At 35.7% G+C, this 18,514-nt stretch overlaps 1 protein-coding gene across 1 annotated transcript in view; it reads right to left on the minus strand.

Moving 5' to 3' along the window:
- Window positions 1–16,250, minus strand: part of RPF1 (ribosome production factor 1 homolog) — a 21,720-nt gene extending 5,470 nt beyond the window's left edge. Inside the window, exons 1-5 of the mRNA XM_045897312.2 lie at window positions 15,980–16,250; window positions 14,489–14,545; window positions 12,705–12,785; window positions 3,958–4,053; window positions 3,226–3,379 (exon numbers count right to left, since the gene is read on the minus strand). Coding sequence (XP_045753268.1) covers window positions 3,226–3,379; window positions 3,958–4,053; window positions 12,705–12,785; window positions 14,489–14,545; window positions 15,980–16,207 — 616 coding nt within the window. The 5' untranslated portion in view covers window positions 16,208–16,250. The remainder of the gene's footprint in view (window positions 1–3,225; window positions 3,380–3,957; window positions 4,054–12,704; window positions 12,786–14,488; window positions 14,546–15,979) is intronic.
- Between the last annotated feature and the right edge of the window lie 2,264 nt (window positions 16,251–18,514).

Genomic DNA, 18,514 nt, shown 5'->3' on the forward strand with positions numbered 1-18,514 from the left:
GTTGAGAAGGGTTAGGCAGATTAGCCCCAATTTCAGAGCTAGGTGGCAGATCTTACTGGGTGGGATTACACCTGTGCACAAGCCCTAATGCATAGAAGCATTCTGTTATGAAGACTGAGGTAAAACTGACTTTTAGTACCCAAAGGCCAAGAATGCAAAACAGCCTACAAGCCGCCAAAAGTACAGCACAAAGACTTACCTAGCTCAATTTCCATTTAGAAATACTGAATAGAGGATGTAGGTCTCTCCAGAAAAAACTTCCATGCTTTCCCCTATAACATTTACTAAAATGCCTACAACAGACCAGGCATTAAGCCTTGGAAACATAATACATTTAATGTGATCTTTGTGGGAACCCTAAAGATTTAGCTGTTATTTCTTACTTTAAGATAGGAGAAAACCGAGTAGCTAAGAAACTTGACAAAAATTACAAAGCAGCAAGTAATGAAGTGTATCTGACATCACATCTGCCTGACCCAAAGCCACTATACTATAGTTTACATAGCTGACAAAGCTCTTTTCTAGAGGAAATCAAGTTTATATTTATATCTCCATAAATTTCCACCATTTGGCACTACTCCTTTACAGCAGCCCTTCCAGTATCTTGTCATGCCCCCATATTCTAATTTCCCACAGGCCGAATATCCTCAATTCTTTCAACTTTTCTCCAAGTGTCACCATTAGGAATCATGACTTATTATTTGTAAGCCCATGTTAAGTCTCTAGGAATCACACTGCCATTCCTATTATGTGCCTACAAATTATTCTCCCTTTAATTATTCTACATGTTTTTTCTGGATCCTAGCAAATACTAACCGGCAGTCCTCTCCCCCTCCTCCTTCCATTTGCCTGTCTCGGATCTTCCTCAGAGTTAGCAAAGTCTCATTTACAAGTTTGTGCAGATATTCTTTGAAGCCAGGATATCTGACCTTACTCAGTTTCTAGGCCTTATCTTAAAATCTTTTTAACCAAGACGGACTTCCAATGCCCCTTACCAATGTCCTTACTAGTCTTATAGACCATTCTCTGTTAAGAGAACACAAAAGCAATTTAGAAGGTCTGCTTTCCTAGCTTCTTCCACCAACACTTTGCCATCAACTTCATTACTACATATCAATTAGAAAAGAAAATGAAGTACCTTTGAAATTATAAAAATCAACATCCAGGGGCACCTGGATGGCTCAGTCAGTTAAGCGTCTGCCTTCGGCTCAGGTCATGATCCCAGCATCCTGGGATCGAGCCCCACGTCAGGCTCCCGCTGGAGGCTGCTTCTCCCTCTCCTTCCCGCTTGTGCTCTTTCTCACTATCTCTGTCACTATCTCTCTCTCTCAAATAAATAAAATCTAAAAAAAAAAAATCAACATCCAGGCAGGACTATACTTATAAAAATTCTATTCATTAGGACTTTTAAAAACTACGTAATTCTATACTCAAAACTTACAATCATGGGATACCTAACACATGCATATGTGTGTGTGGCATATATATTTATGTGTATAGGAATATAATCTCACACTTGGGTTAATTAGTCTAGTTACTTCCTTAATATAAATTTGGTCTATGTACTGATGGCACCTTAATGATCTGAAGGTGTCCAATATGGTAACCAGAAAAATATTAATATATTTTGGGTAAAAAGACAATACAATTTTGTAAGGAAAAGAGAACATAAGTCTAAAGGCAATAGATGGTATAAGTGAAACTTAAGAACCTATATAAAATACCTCAACTAAAACAAGGATACAATGTTTATTGAACTGATGAATGCCTGCCAGCAGCCTTAAAATGGTAATGATTTTTTAACTGCCAAAAAATAAGAGAGGAACACAGACCTTGCCACTTTATTTTGGGAAACAGTTTTAAGAAAGCAGAAACTACATTAAAAACATCTCTTCTGGAATAGTTAAGTATTCAAGAGATTTTAGTTATTTTGGTACATTAACCCACAATCCAAGCCAAATTATAATATGGTCAACAAAACATCACATTAGAAAGCTAGTTTTAGCCTATTTTAGTCTCTGGAAAGTAACCTGTACAAGTGGATAATGTCTTTAACTTATATTGAAAATAATAAGGCCCTAAAAGTTATTTAGGTTGTTAAAACATAGCTTTTAAACTATTATAAAAAAAAAAAAAAAAAGCAATGTTCATTGATTAAAAAAAAAAAAAAATGTTATTCTGGCAGCAGCAAAGTCCTGTCCCTATTTTTTATGAATCCTTAATAATTTTAATAATTTGACCCATTCAAATGATCATCTTCAAAATTAATGAGCTCACAGGGGAGCCTGGGTGGCTTAGTCAATTAAGCTGCTAACTCTTAATTTTTGCTCAGGTCATGATCTCAGGATCCTAGGGTCGAGCCCCACTGCCTCTGCTCCTTCCCCTGCTTCATGTGCTCTCTAAAAATAAATAAATCTTAAAAAAATTAAATTACATTAATGAGCTCACAGGCACCATTCGATAAATAAGCAAAACAGCAGCAACAACAAAAACAAACCTAGGCATCTTTATGTGCTCTTTAATCTCCAAATAGGACAAAAATACCCTGGGTTCATGTGACACAGTCACCTCAGATCTGAGACTCACAGAAAAAAGGATAGAGTATTCTTGGGATCTGAAACAGTAGCAAATACATAATATGGGCTCAAATATCTACCTCAAAAATGTAATCCTGTGATACCACCCCTGGTAACATAAAATCTAGCCATATCTAACTACTTGCAGATCCCCAATTGGGTCAGCTCCATCTGCCTTTACAATAGTATATCCGCACTGGGCACTCTTCTTCCACCTTATTTACCTCACTCACCCATATTCACCTTGACTGAACTTAAGCATCTTTTCGGTCAAGTCCTTCCTCCCTGATATCCCCAGGGCAGATTTTACCAGAGTGTGCACTGTATTTCTCTCTTTAATTGTACTATCCACTCTCCATTTTTGTTAGTTTGCTTACCTATTCTCTCCTACTAGATTATGAACTCCCTGAAGCTCTTGTTTATCTCTGCAACTTTTACTAAGGATTAAAGTAATGTCTTGCCTATAGCATTTACTTGATGAATATTTGCTAAATGAAAAGAAAAAGTTCATAGAATCTTAGATACGTAATTTTCTAGCTTAAAAAATTATGTTCTTAAAGTTACAGAAAACATTTCCTTATTCTTTCAAATATATTTTAAAAGGGGGTGAAGGTGAGACAGTAAAACTTCTTTAATAAAGAAAGGATACTTGGTGTTTTACGATCTTCATTAATAACGATCAGATCTGTGAAATCTCTTGAAATGCACTGTGGAATAATTTTTTTCAGAGCCAGTCCTCTTCTGTAATAAACATGTGAGTTTGGTATAACTGTGGAGAGCTGTTCACAGAGTCGTACTGTTCTCTGCAAAACAAAATAACAGAAATCCTCAAAGGTGAAAAGGAGTAAGTTTTATGTGGAATACACTTATAAAGAAAAAAGCAACGATTAATATACGTGTTATTAATAAAGGGCAAGGGTAGGGAAGGAATGATATCTGAACAGTATTTAATCCTTTATCAAAAGCTGATCATCCTAAAGCAGTGGTTCTCAACTGGGGGTGATTATGCCCCACAGGAGGACACTTGGCAAAAATGGGTCTAACTGGTGGTAGTGGTAGGGGTGGTGGGTAGTGGTATCTAGTGGGCAGAGGCCAGGCATGCTCCTAAACATCCTATAAGGAACAGGACCACCCCCATGATAAAAAACGATGCAGCCCAGAATGCTAACAGTGCTGAGGCTGATAAACTCCATCCTGAAGAATCATGCTTCGAGAAGCTGTATCATTATCACAGTATTAATTTTATTTAGCTTATTCACAGGTATTATCTATGGCAATTACTAATAATTTAACTCAGATCTTCTGAAAGGAGTTCTTTTAAATAGTCTAAGTAATGTAAGAAAATTAAGAATTCAATAACTATACTGATTGATATGTTTACCCCATGAGGTCTATCTGATGTTGTGATGAGAATCTTGGGAGAAGTTTGTCTGTTGAAGTAAGAAGCAAATTCATCTGTAGCTTCATCATAAGCAACCTGTGAACAGAAAAAAATATAATCTTATATCAAACAAATACTCTACTAGGCCAAAATTCTAAAAGTAGCTCCAGCAGGATTCTATGACACTGACTACCTTCCTAGCTGATAGGGGATTTAAAGAAAGCCAAGAAGGACTTATATTAATGGCAACATGAATAGGCTGAGTGATTTTCTATTTGTAGAATACAAGTATAAAACTGGAAAAAATTGTCAAAAAACAATTTCAAGACACAAACTGAGCTGTGTTTATTCTTCTGAAGATTATTTATTTATTTGAGAGAGAGAGGAGTGTGTGAGCAGGGGGAGGAGCAGAGGAAGTGGGAGACAATCCCAAGCAGACTCCGTGCTGAGTGCAGAACCCAACACAGGACTCGATCTCACAACCCTGAGATCATGACCTGAGCTGAAATCAAGAGTTGGGTGCTTAACCAAATGAACCACTCAGGCGCCCTGAGCCGTGTTCATTCTTGAAAAATGGCTAGGGCTAGGGGCAAGGACATCAGGAATCTTACTTAGAACTATTCCATTTCTTCCATCAACATGGCTGTGAAAATAGTAACTTTATCAACTTTAGGTCTGATGGTAGGCAAGAACCAGCAATCTTGAATCCAAGGGTGGTGGACTGGATTGGGGAGAGGTGGATTTGAAAACCATTGCTTTGCTAGTCCAAGGTTACTGGGCCAGTTCAGGGTAGGTGTGGACCAACCAGAAATGTAAAGGAGAGCTAAGGAAGTGAAAGAGCCACAGAGGGGCTGAGATAATCTCCACAAATCTCTGGCTGACAGCTGAACTACACATGGAAGAGTTCTAAGAAACCAATTCACATGAAAGGCAAAGGAGACTTGAGAACTGGCTGCAACTTTGAATGCAATCCTCACCCCACACCCAGCTCAGTTGATAGAAGTTGAGAGGCTCAAGGTACCTCAACACAATCTCTGCCCAAATCACTGGCTTACCATTAAGCCATACAAACACAGAGATGATCTCTAGGGAGGCAGGTTAAAAATAACAATAAAAAAAACAAGTAGAGACACACATTGCTGTTAAAGGAAATTCAACTTTTAATGTTTGTGGGCCCTGCTCCTGGGCTCCCAAGGAAGCCAACTTTTACCAAGGTTAGAATGACTTCACCAAACTTCAAAGCATGGGCTCTATTTCTGCCCCAAGCACACACTGTATATCTACTCTGTTAACAAATAACTTTCTAAAAGAACACTTTAAACTAAAGATGAGTAAAAATCTCCCTAAATTCCATTCCCATACCTCCAAAGCCTGCAACCTTGCACATACTAAAAGCATAAGATAAAGTTTGTAATTTTCTGAAATGTCCTTTGTCATGATGCTCTGTAACTCTCGATGTAACAAAAAATATATATAACCCTGTATTAGATGTTCCTTCTCCAGAGTACTCTCTTCTTTGTCAAGACAAAGCTGAGCAGCTGTCCTGAGCAGCTGTCCTCAACTGGGCTTGCCTGCTTGCTTTCCTTTCTCTCTTTCTCTATTAAGAAATTCTAAAAGATTTGTTCATTTTGCATTGAGAGTGCTACTGATGGGGAGACAGATTCATTACACAGTTTAAATCTAGGCAAGTTACTAGAACAAAAAAATCAATAACTCAAAAAATAAAACAGTCCAGAACTACTGTAATATGTTGTCTAAAATGTCCAGCTTTCGGCCAAAAAATTAGGTATTTAGTATGACCCATAATCAAGAAAGAAGCAGCCAATAAAAACTGTCTCTGACTGGGCCTAGATGTTGAATTTAGTGAAAATTTCAAAGTAGCCATAATAAATCTATTCAAGAAATTAAGAGAAAAGAGGAGCTTAATGTGGATCTAAGATGGCAAAACAATCAATGAATTTGAAATTAGATTAATAAATATCCAATCTGAAGAACAGAGAAAACAATCATTAAAAAAGGAGCAAAACTGAAGAAACTTGTAGGACAATGTTAACCATTTCAGTAGTGTGTGAAAAGGAATTCTCTGGGGCGCCTGGGTGGCTCAGTCCATTAAGCGTCTGCCTTCGGCTCAGGTCATGATCCCAGGGTCCTGGAATCAAGACCCACATTCATCGGGGAGCCTGCTTCTCCTTCTCCCTCTCCCCCGATCCTTCTCTCTCTCTCAAATAAATAAATAAATCTTAAAAAAAAAAAAAAAAAAAAGGAAGGCTTTGAAGGAAAGAGAAGGTAGAAAAAAGTATTTGAAGAAATAATAGTGAAAAATTCTTAACATACAGCTACAAGCTCAACAAACCCCAAATAGGATAAAAAGAACAATAACCTAAACACATCAAAGTCAAACTGCTAAGAGCCAAAAACAGAACATTTTGAAAGAAATAAGAAAAACCATGTGTAGGTGAACAACTATTAAAATGGCTGATGTCTCATCAGAAATTATGAAGGTCAAAATGTAATGGAATATGTTCCAAATACTAAAAGAAAAAAAAAAGTCAACCAAGAATTCTGTAATTTGCAAAATTCTTTCAAAACTGAAGGTAAAATAAGCGTACTTTTAAATAAACAAAAATGAGATAATCAGCTATTAGATCTGTTATAAAAACAAAAACATAAGGAGATTCTACAAACTGAAAGAAAATGACACCAGATGGTAACTCAGATCCAAGGAAAAGAAAGAACAGCACTATAAATGGTAAATACAAAGGTAACCACAAAAGACTTTGTGTGTGTGTGTACACTCTTAATTTCTTTTTTTTTTAAATGAGATTATTTAAAGCAGAAAGTATAACACTGCATTTATAACATAGACAGATGTTGTATATATGACAACACCATAAACAAGAGTGGAGGAAACAAAGCTACACTGGTGTAAAACCTGCTATACTTTACCAGCATCGTGTCTGTATTTACTTGAAGTAGATTGTGATAAAGTATGCTGTAATTCCTAGGGAAACTGCTAAAAGAACCCTAAATATATAATTCAAAAGATTAAGAGGAATTAAAATAGCATACTAAAAAATATTTTTTAATATAAAAGAAAGCAGTCAAGGAGGAACAGAATAAAAACACAGATATAAAATATGTTGAAAAAAAGCAAAATGGCAGAATTAAATATAACTACATCAATAATTAACATTAAATACTAATTGTCAGACTGAATGAAAGAGCAATATCCAACCATATGCTGTAAGTGACATTTTAAATTCAAAGATACAAACTGGTTAAAAGTAAAAGCATGAAAAAAGATATACCATGCGAACAGTAACCATAAGAGAGTTCAGATGGCTACGTGTACATGAGACAAAATAGACATTAAGAAAAGAAATGCTGCAGTGAACAATTTAAGGGACGGGACAATAAGGGACACTGGATTACTAGTCAGTACATTAGGAAGATACAGTAATTATAAGTGGACACATACCTGAAGAAAAGTAAAAACAAAAACATTTAAAAATAGGTATGTACCTAACAAAAGAACCCCCAAAAAGACTTGAAGCAAAACTGAAAGGAATGGAAGAAATGAGTAATTCAAAAATTATAATTAGAGATTTCAATATTCCTCTTTCAGTAACTGATAGAATTAGAAATTCAGCAAGTATATAGAAAATATGAACAACACAATCAACCAACTTAAAATAACTATCTTAACAATCCACTTCAAAACAGCAGAATATACATGTTTTCCAAAGGAACACAGAACATTCTCCAGAACAGATCTTGCCCTAGAACACAGAACAGTCTCTTTACTTGAAAAGGACTAAAACCAAACAGAATATGTTCCAGAACCACAATAAAATTGGATTAGAAATCAACAGCAGAAATATATCTGGGAAATCCTCAAGTATTTGGAAATTGAGCAACACACTTCTTGATAATCAATGAACCAAAGAAGAAATCCCAAGAGAAATGAGAAAATATCTTGAACAGAATGAAAATGAAAACACAACAAACATATCAAAATGTATGGGCTGTGGCTAACGCAGTGCTTAGGAGGAAAACCATAGCTTTATGTTGATTATATTAAAAAGAAAGAAAAGTAAAAAATTAGTAACGTAAGCTTCCATTTTAAGAAACTAGAAAAAGAAGAATAAATGAAACCTTAGGTAAGTAGAAGAAAAGAAATACAAGGATCAGGGGAAAAACTAATGAAATAAAATACACCAAGCAAAAACAAAACAAAAGCAAAACCAAAAACATGAAATTACAAGAAGAAATCAACAAATCTTTCATTATAAGAGATACCAAGATTTGAACAATAAGGAAGGACACACATCTTAAAGCTTGTGGGATATACCAAAAGTGGTACTTAGAGGGAATTCTGTGGCCTTAATTGCTCATTATAGAAAGGAAGTTGAAAAATAATCAAATAAAAAGAATAAACTCAACAGAGTAATAGGAAATAAATGATAAAGATAAGGTGAGATATAAATAAATTAGAAAACAAAGTTTCAAATAGAGATGATCAAAAAAGTAGTTTGAAAAGAGTTAACAAAACATTTTATCTCTGGTGAAAAGCCCAAATAGATAATATTAGGAATGGAAAGGAACATTACTGCAGTCTCCCTTATATACACAGATACACATATTCCAAACAAAGTTCTGACAAACCAAAACAATGTGTAAAGGATAAAACATCTTAATTAAATTGAATTTATCCCAAGGATGCAAAAGAGATTTAACATTAGAGAATCTATTTCATTTCCTACATTAATACAATAAAGGAGAAAAACTGCATACTCATCTCAGTATTTGCAGAAAAAGTACATCATTATCTCAATATTTGCAGAAAAAGTATCTGGTAACATTTTACATTCATTCATGATAAAACAAACAACCCTGCCAGCAAGAAAAGAATAAATGGATTTTCTTAACTCATAAGGACAATCTACCATTAAAGATAAACATTAATGATGATATGTTAGAAGTATTCTCTTTAAAATTAGGAACATGGCACAGATAACACTATTGCTATTTCTATTTATTTGACATGCTGGAGGTTCTAGTCAGCACAAAAGAAATAAATTATTAATGGACTGAGAGTTATTTGCAGAAATGATTAGCTAAACATGAAATGAAAACGATATTTAAACAAATTATTAGAAACGAATTTAGGTAAACTGTTTAGAAGATCACAATCCAAAAATCAATGGCATTTTTATAAATCAGCAAATAAAACAATTTTCAGAGATGTGATTTACACTAATAAAAAACACAAGATACGCAGCAATAGCTCTAACAAAATTTATGTATAAAACTTGCATGAAGAAAACTATATTCATTGAAATGCATTTTCAGTAAGAAGACCTATCTAAAAAAAGCAATATATAAATAGAACCCCTAAGTTATCTACTTTAATACAATTTATAATTTTATATGGCAGACCAAAGTTTCAGAGAGAGAACATTCCTGAAGAGAGAGATTAAAGGATGGGGGTGGAGAGGGGCATTCTGCTCTAACAGATATCAAAACTTACCATGAAGATAAATAATTAAGAAAATAAAGAAGTCATACAGCAACAAACTGACCAATAGTCCAGAAAAAGGCCAAGTATATATGGATACTTGATTTATGACACGGCATTATAATTTAGTGGGAAAGGTTGTACTATTGCAAAAATGGTGCTGGGGAAACTGGTTACATATGGTGGGGGTAGGAAAAAGGGCAGGGGAAGAAAGAAAGAAATTGGTTTTCTTTCTCATGCCAAACAAAAAAATCGATTCCTGGTGATTACGTACATAAATGTGAAAATCAACTCTTCAATTTTTTTAGCAAAAAAAATATGAGAACATATCACAGGATAAAGATTTCTTAAATAAGACCAAAAAAACATTAAATATTAAAAAACCTTAAACTCAACTAAATATTAGGACTTTTATTCACCAAAAGACAGCACAGAAAAAGTAAAAAGAGCATCCACAAATTGGAAGATACTTAATAAAAGATTAGTATCCAAAATATAAAAAGAAGTTCTACAAATCAGTAAAACATACTATAGGATAGAAAATTGGGCAAAAGACATGAGCTGGCATAACTTTAGCAAAAACACAGTGTATACATGAAAAAGATGCTCAACCACATTAGGAATCAGGGAAATGCAATCTCAAACCACAATGAGATAGTCCTTTATACTAGGCAAAGTATTGGTCAGAATGAGGATGACCAGAAATACTATCCTTATTCTATGCAAGTGAAAAATGATACCACTACTTTGGAAAACATTTTGGCACCATCATGTGAAGTTGAACATTTACACACTTCATGACCCAACAAATTCTCCCCTAGGTAAATATTTAGAAGTTTTTACATATATGTAGCCTCTAAATACCTATGATTTCCAATTTAGCTCCAGCCAAGACCTCTTCCATATCTCGTCAATGACAATTCCATCCTTCTATCCTTCCAACTGCTCAGGCTAAAAACCTCAATACCATCTTTGAATCCTCTTTCTCTCATATCCCATTTCCAATCTATCAAGAAATTCTAGTGGCTCTAATTTCAAAATATACCTGGGGAAAAAACCTGAATCAAATTGATTCTCAACACTCATTGTAATCACTGTAGCCCAATAGCCCAAGTCATCATTATCATAATCTCTTTCTTGGATTACTTCAGTAGCTTCCTAAGTATCTATTTGCCTCTCTAATTACATTCTCAGACAGCAACCAATTACTATTAAAAACTAAGTGTGATCATATCATTCCTCTGTACAAAACCATCCAAAGGCTCATTTCACTAAGTATAAAAGCCTAAGTCCTCACGATGGTCAACAAAGCCACTGCTCTGCCCTCTGCTCTTCCCAATACTTTCTCTGGCACCTCTTCTAGAACCCCTCTCTCTTGCTCACTATATTTCAGCATACTGGCTTCCTTGCTGTTCTTCAAAAACATACTAAACATGCTCCTCCTGCCTTAGAGCTTTTGCATTAACTGTTTATGCACTAGTTTTTACACTGGCCATTCCTTGGAAACAAGTGGGGCAGAACTGCAAGGAGGCCAATTTCTTTATTGATTTACTATTTATTATCAAAAATGGCTAATTTCTTTACATTCTTCAAGTTTTTGCTAAAAGGTCATCTTCTCAATGAAGCCTACTCTGACCATCATTATATAGAACTGCAACCCTAACCAACAGAATGGGCGATAGACATGAACAAACAACTGATTAAAAAGAAAAGTATATAAAATGAACATAATCATGAGCAATTACTAAACTCTTATTAAGTGACATTCCAAAAAAATACGTGGACATTAAAAGCAAAGAAAGTCCGAGGAACCGTTCCAAATTAAGGGAGGTTAAAGTCATTATAATGGAATAAAATGCATGAGCTGGATTTTTCTTTTGCTAAAAATGACGCCATCTGGACAACTGTAGACATCTGAAATAAGATGTCTAGACTAGATAATAATGAATGTTAATTCTGTGATTTTGATAACTATACCCTGTGTTTAAGAAAAACCCACTTGTTTGTAAGTAAAATCCACTAAATTATATAGGAGTAAACAGGCTTCAGGGCTGCCATTTACTCTCAAGCATTGCAGACAGAATACAGAAGAAAAGCATGTGTGGTACAATTTAGTATTTAGGAAATCTAGGTGAAGGGCATACATGAATTCCCACTTTTCTATTAAGTCTGAAATTATGTCAAACTAAATAAAACGTACATACACACATACTCCTATATATATAAAATTGCAAACTCTCTCTACTTCAGGTAGTCCTGAATCTACTTTACCCAATTTTTTTTTAAGATTTATTTATTTTAGGAGGAGAGAGAGAGAGCACGTGCATGCAGGAGGAGAGGAAGAAAGAAAATCTCAAACAGACACCCCGCTGAGCACAGAGTCTGACTTGGGGCTCGATCTCACAACCCTGAGATCATGACCTGAGCCGAAATCAAGTTGGACGCTTAACTGACTGAGCCACCCAGGCCCCCTCTTTCACCCTCCTAACACATAATTTATTTTATTATGTTCACTGTTTGTCTCTCTCCCTAGAATGTAAGTTTCAGGTGGGCTGATATTTTGTGTGTATATATGGCAGAGTGTTTGGTGCACTGGTGGGTCCCAAGTCCCTAAAACAGATCCCAATACATGGCAGGCAATCAAACATTTGCTGGAAGATTGACAGACTGATTGAATGAATGACTATATCAAGAAATGTTAAAGAATGTCACTAACAGTACTGTTTGAGAGCAAATATAACCAAAACCAAATTTGCTTACAAAAAAAAAAGTTTAAAAACGCTGATTCTCTCACTGTACTGTCACCAACTATTTAAAACGAAAATGTGAAAAGTGACAAGTGGATATTATCTTGAAGTGAAGAGTTTTATGAGGACACAGGAAGTACCACCAAATGTTATCCTTAAATCAAAATGTCTAATACTACAAAAATCTATAGTATGAGGAATGCTTTTCGAATGATATTAAAAACAACAGAAGCACTACACAAGATACTAAATGACAAAAAGTTTACCTAGGCATAAAATAGGCAGAAAATAAGTAATCATTGCCTTTTTCTAGAACATTTGAGAAATTCAATTATGAAATAATCTATAGCAAATAATATGCCAACATTATAGCTGAATCAGTCCATTATACAACTTCACCAGCCAGTACTTTAAGTATCAATATATGAACAAATGATTTATCAAATGTGGCCATCCAAATTTATTTAAGACTGTAACATTACCTCTTCATCATTAGGGTCTACTACAGTTTCATCATATACTCTCTGGTTGTCAATGGTCTTTGGTATAGGCTTTGGTGGAGCCTAAATAAAAGAAAAAAAGATTAAGTTTTAGAAGCAATTTTCATTAATAATTTTGCATTCTGATTGGGGAAGAATAACAGAAATTTGCAAATAATCCAAAAACTGAATCTGTTCCTCACTTCCACTGCTACATCAATCCTAATAATAATACTGAGTAAGAGGTTTTTAACTGAGCAGAAACATAAACATCCTAGAAGAACTGCTAACTGAATGAAATGACTTAAAACCATGCAGAAGTAGCTGAAAGAAGAAAGTGGAATTAAAATAATTATCCACTAAAAAGTTTATTGAACAGAATGAAAAAAATTACAGTTGACCCTAAAACAACATGGATTTGAACTGTGCAGGCCCTCTTACATGCAAATTTTTTACAGTGCAAGACTATAAATGTATTTTCTCTTATAATTTTCTGAATAACATTTTCTTTTCTCTAGCTTATTTTATAGTAAGCATGCAGTATATAATAAATATATAAAATATGTGTTAATTGATTATTTATGTTATCATTAAGACTTCAGATCAATAGTAGGGTATTAGTAGTTAAGTTTTGGGGACTTTCAACTGTGCAGGAGTGGAGATGGTCTGCAACCCAACTGCCATGCCGTTCAAGGGTTGGCTGTACAAAGGTATATCTACCTTTCCAATACTTCCAGAAAGCTATTCAGAAATAAGTAACAAAAGCTACAAATCTAATCTGCTGAACTAGTAATTCTAGTTTGAGGCATTTATGGTAAGGAATTAAAGGGAGGAACAATTTATATAAAGAAATATACAGTGTCACTATTATTAGGGGACATGAACAGCAAATAGAGCAAATATCCAACAAGAGGGTAATGACTACGACACTTTAACATAATGGAATACTGTTAGAATTGGCAACATACATACTCAGCTTAGACCAAAAAGTTGTGTAAATGAAATGCTAAGGAGCAGGAACAAAGAATTGTAAGCATACACTGACTGAAACAAATTCAAAACATATGTATGCTAGCAGAGATATGAAGAAGTATGATCTGATAAACTAGGATTTTATTTTTTATTATATTCTATGAACAAATATTAAGTTTTAAAAGTAATTTCTTAAAGGAGGCAGTTCTAGGAAGTCATCTTTCAGTCCAAAAAACAAGAATGGTGAAATTTCCAAATGGTGATTGGCATATTTGCTGTAATTGATTACTGAGAGTTAAGAGACTAACGTTACTTGATAGGATTCTGCAAGTCAAAACAGTCTAATACTGGCAAGTCTGGCAAGGCCTAGACTGGGGAGCTTCCCCATTCCCAAAGTCAGGAAGATGAGTTTCTGTCTCTCAAACACATAAAATTAAGTAAAATAAGCACGATGAAGCAGACATATCATTTATGTGAAATTTTGAAAAAAATGCAAAACACCACTATTGTCTTCATTGTTTAGGGACACAAAAAAAGAAGTGCATGGGAACAAAACATGGCAATTTCATAAGTGGTTATTTTTGGAAGGGAAAGCAATCAGGAAGAAGCATCCAAAAGACTTTGAATATTATTTGCTAACACAGTTTCTAAGCTGAGTGAAGAATAGAAAGGGGTTTGTTATACTATTTTATTTTCACATCTTTTATACACTGGGAATATTTTATAATAAATTTAAAAGAAAATGATACAACGTAAGTATCAGGAAGCATTCCTCAATATAAGACAAAAAGCAGATAGCTAAAAATTTTATTTACCTTGTCACCAAGAGCTTCTCTCTCTTTCTTAAGTTTTTTCTTAATTGCCAACTTTTCCTAAAAAGTTTAAAGCAAAGAACAATATTGAGAAACCACCAGTTATATCACAAACACATACTGAAACTATACATTACTAATGCTATGAATACTTAAACTGAGCAATTTTGTAATGTAGTAAATATCCTGACACAGACTTTCATACCTAAGTTATTGTAAACCAAATAAGCCGGCCAATCAATAAAAAATAAAGATCTTGCTCCTTCAAAAAAATCTAAATTGAAAAAAAAAAATCTAAATTGGCAAGTCTGAATATTTAAAGTTTTACTAGCTTTATCTTTTACTATAAAGTCTCAATTTAAGTAAAAATGTAAAACGTATACTTAGATAAGTTAAGAAGTTTTTGTTTTATTTTGCATTCCTAACAAGTTGCGTTCTAAAGAAATCCATGGCTATGCTGCTTGTTTCTTTTGGAAAGTACTAAAAATAAATGACAATGGGGGATACGTTTTCAGATTGTTTCCAATGAACCACCATTAGTTTTCCATAAATCTCATAATCAAAATATGCTTTTAAAATTATTAAGAACTTGCAAGGTGAATTACAATTGTACTGTAAATCTGTACCTTCCGGAGATTTCGAAACAGAATGCTTAACACACAATACAAAGTACTCTCCCCCCACCCCCAGTGCCTATCTACCCTCCACCCATCAAGTTTCAGATTATGGTATCAAGAAGTCTTCTAGGAGACCCTGCCCGCAAACGCGCTCACCTAGAATGAGTTAGATTCTCTATGTACTCCAATAGCACTTTGGCGCTTATAATGAATAAGGCACAATCCACGGCCTCAAAAAAATCTAGTAAGAGGAGACAGGCAAGTAAAGAGAATATTATGTGTGTAACTTTTATGACGTACAAAAATAAACAAATGCTTGCTTCCAACTTCAATTTAGCCACAAATAAGCACTGTGACCTTGAGCTTTATTTATCTCCTAGAACAGTCTGAAGGCAACGTTGTAAATACAATTACCAGAAACTTCACAGAATTTCGGTAAGAGTTGCTGTCTAGGAATCAGAGAAGCATCACTTTGGGTTTATGCAGTGCCCGTTTTACAGATTCTAGGAATCAACCAAAGTTACATGGACTAGGCGAAGCACAGAGATGGGGGAATTTCGCCTTCCAGGTCAGGAGGGGTATTTTCACTGCTAGGAGAGCGGGACTTCTCGCTTTCATTCTGGGGGGGGGACCTAGAAAGGGGCTAGAAAGGAAGAGAAACCTTGACGCTCAGGCAAAAAGCTGAACCTAGAGAAAGTCTCCAAAACAGTGCGAGGGGGCCAGGACACAAGAACTTCCGCCTCACTCGTCCAGATTAATTACCGTCTCCACGACGCCAGGCCAGGAGCGACCACGCAAGTGCTATTCCCCGCCCCACTGCCACACACGCGCATAAATGACGCGGCGCATGCGCCCTGCCGCCTCCGCCCCGTCCTACCTTACGCTGCTGCTGTTTCCACCGCGTGAACATTAAGTGTCGCCGTTGTTTGTTCTTAATTTCCGAAATGCTGAAACCCGGGGGGAAGGCAGCCGCTTTCGGGGGTTGGACCCCGCTTTCCGGCGCCCCATCCTCAGCGGCTGCAGCCTCCTGAGGTTCTTCGGCGGTCGCTTTCCGTTTCAGGATTTTCTTTCCCCGGCTGCCGCTCTTATCCCCGGCTTTCGCCATGGTGTTTGCTTCTAGGCGTCTGTACGGAAACGGAAATAGCTTACCCCTGTGACTACCTTACTTAATCTTTTACTTCCGGGGTCAGGAAGTTCTTAAAGGTGGACTACTACTCTGTGATCTTTAGCCATTTAAGAAGGTGGAGGAATTTAGAGGTGCCTGGGTGGCTCAGTCGTTAAGCGTCTGCCTTCAGCTCAGGCCATGATCCCGGAATTCCAGGATCGAGCCACTCATTCGTCCCCTGCTCAACCGGGAGTCGGCTTCCCTCTCTGCTCCTCTCTCTGCTCATTCTCTCTCAGTCTGTCTCTCAAGTAAAATAAAATCTTAAATTAAAAAAAAAAAAAAGGTGAAATTTAGCTTTGAGAAAAGTTTAGGGGGTTTGCCTAGCTGTAAGAATACTGAAATGATGAGTTTGTAGAATCCTTTATTGAGCATCTACTATGGGGCAAGCCCTCAAAATATTGGAACAAAACAGCCTTTGCTGTATAAAGTTTATGTCCTACTGGAAGAAGACCTGAAATGAGCACACAAATAGTATGGTGAGCTAGAAAGTAACACAAGGCATGGAGAAAATAGAATAGGATAAAGAAAGATGAGAGGGTAAAGGGGCAGGTTGCACCTTTTAAATAGGATTGTCAGAGTAGCCTTCATTGAAAAAGTTAAATTAAGCAAAGATTTGAAAGAGGTAATGGGTAAACTATGCAGTTATTTGAGGGAAGAGCTGCTCATCTGAGTAAAGCTGGTTATCTAGGAGAAAAGCTGCCCAAGCGACAGAAACATACAATTCCAAGACTCGTAGTCTAGAGCAAGAATGGTATGTTTGTGTAACACCATGGAAGCTAGGAGTAATATGAGAAAGGAGGAGAGTAGGTGGGGGAAGGGTTTAGACGTAACAGATTGTGTAGGATTTTGTAAGAACTTAGGCTTTTATGTGAGATGCACATCTCCTGGAGGATTTTGAGAAAAGAAACAACATGATTTGACTTACATTTTGAAGCATCATTCAGGCTCTTCTTTGGAGAATAGACTTTATTTAGGGGAAGGAAAGTGAAAGGAGGGGAGAAATGACAATGGCTTCAACTAGAGTGGTTCTAAGGAAGGTGGTGAAAAGTGATCAGATTCTTTTGCAAGGTGGAGTTCCTGATGATTGAATGAAGTGCATGAGAGAGAGAAGTCGAGGATGACCCCAAGACTTTTGAACTAAGCAACTGGAAGGATGTGGTTACCATCAGTTGAGATGAGAGAGACTTCAGGTAGAGCAAATTTGAAGGGTAAGATTAAGATTTCAGTTCTGGAAATAATTGAGTTTGAGACACTTAGTAGTCAACTGATTGTTGTTTTCAGTTAGGACGTATGATTCTGCAGTAGGAGAGAAAGGTATGGACTAGAGATAAAAATTTAGGAGTTGTTGGCATATAGATAACATAAAGATTTCAAATCATTATAGTGAGTGTGGATAAAGACCTGAAAAAGAGAAGAGGACCAAGGACTTATCACTGGAACAGTCCTACATAAAGAGCTGAAGAGAAAAGGAGGACCCAGTAAAAGAGAATGAGAAAGGAAAATGAAGGGAGTGTCATAGAAGCCAAGTGAAGAAAGTGTTTACCCAATGGTTAAATTTTTCTGTATTCCTCATTTTAATTTTATGAAAATGTCCTCCAGAGACAAAAGAATTCCTTTTGGTTTATTGTTAGAAACTGCCTTAATTTGAAATAATGTGTTTCAGTATTGACATTGAGTGTTTTGATAATCCAGCAGTGTGGTGTCCATACTGCATTTTTTACCCATTTAAGTTCTTTTAAACAGGATATTGAAAACATCAAAACTGCATTCTCCAGAATACAAACTCCATCAAAACCTGCTATGAAGCCGTGAGTCCGAAATTGTGATTAGAAAACTAAAACCATCATCCTTAGATATACAAAACTGGATCTGACTTATGCAATACAATAGAAAGGAAAAAATGTTGATCTTTAAAATCCCTGACACATGGGTTTGGCTGCAATAAGCCATAAAATATTATGTCTCTTATTTAAAGAGGAATAACCAGATCAAAAACGAGGAGGAGGGGGAAGCAAGAGGAGACAAACCAGCCTTTATCGAAAAAATATAGACTGAAAAAATATTTTGGAAGTATCTTCTAGTCTTAATATTATATCTCCCTACATTTAATATACCCTTGCCTCATAAAAACACAAAATAATCCTGAAATGGATTTAATTAACTGTCTTAAATTTATTCAGAGGTACCATACAAATGAGACCATAGCTGTTTAACATAGAGACTTCCTATTTTTCCTTCATGGCTTAT

This window comes from Mirounga angustirostris, unplaced genomic scaffold (genome assembly GCF_029215605.1).
Source record: "Mirounga angustirostris isolate CCGP_5_RB_7025 unplaced genomic scaffold, mMirAng1.0.hap1 SCAF_4, whole genome shotgun sequence".
NCBI classification, from domain to species: Eukaryota; Metazoa; Chordata; class Mammalia; order Carnivora; family Phocidae; genus Mirounga; species Mirounga angustirostris.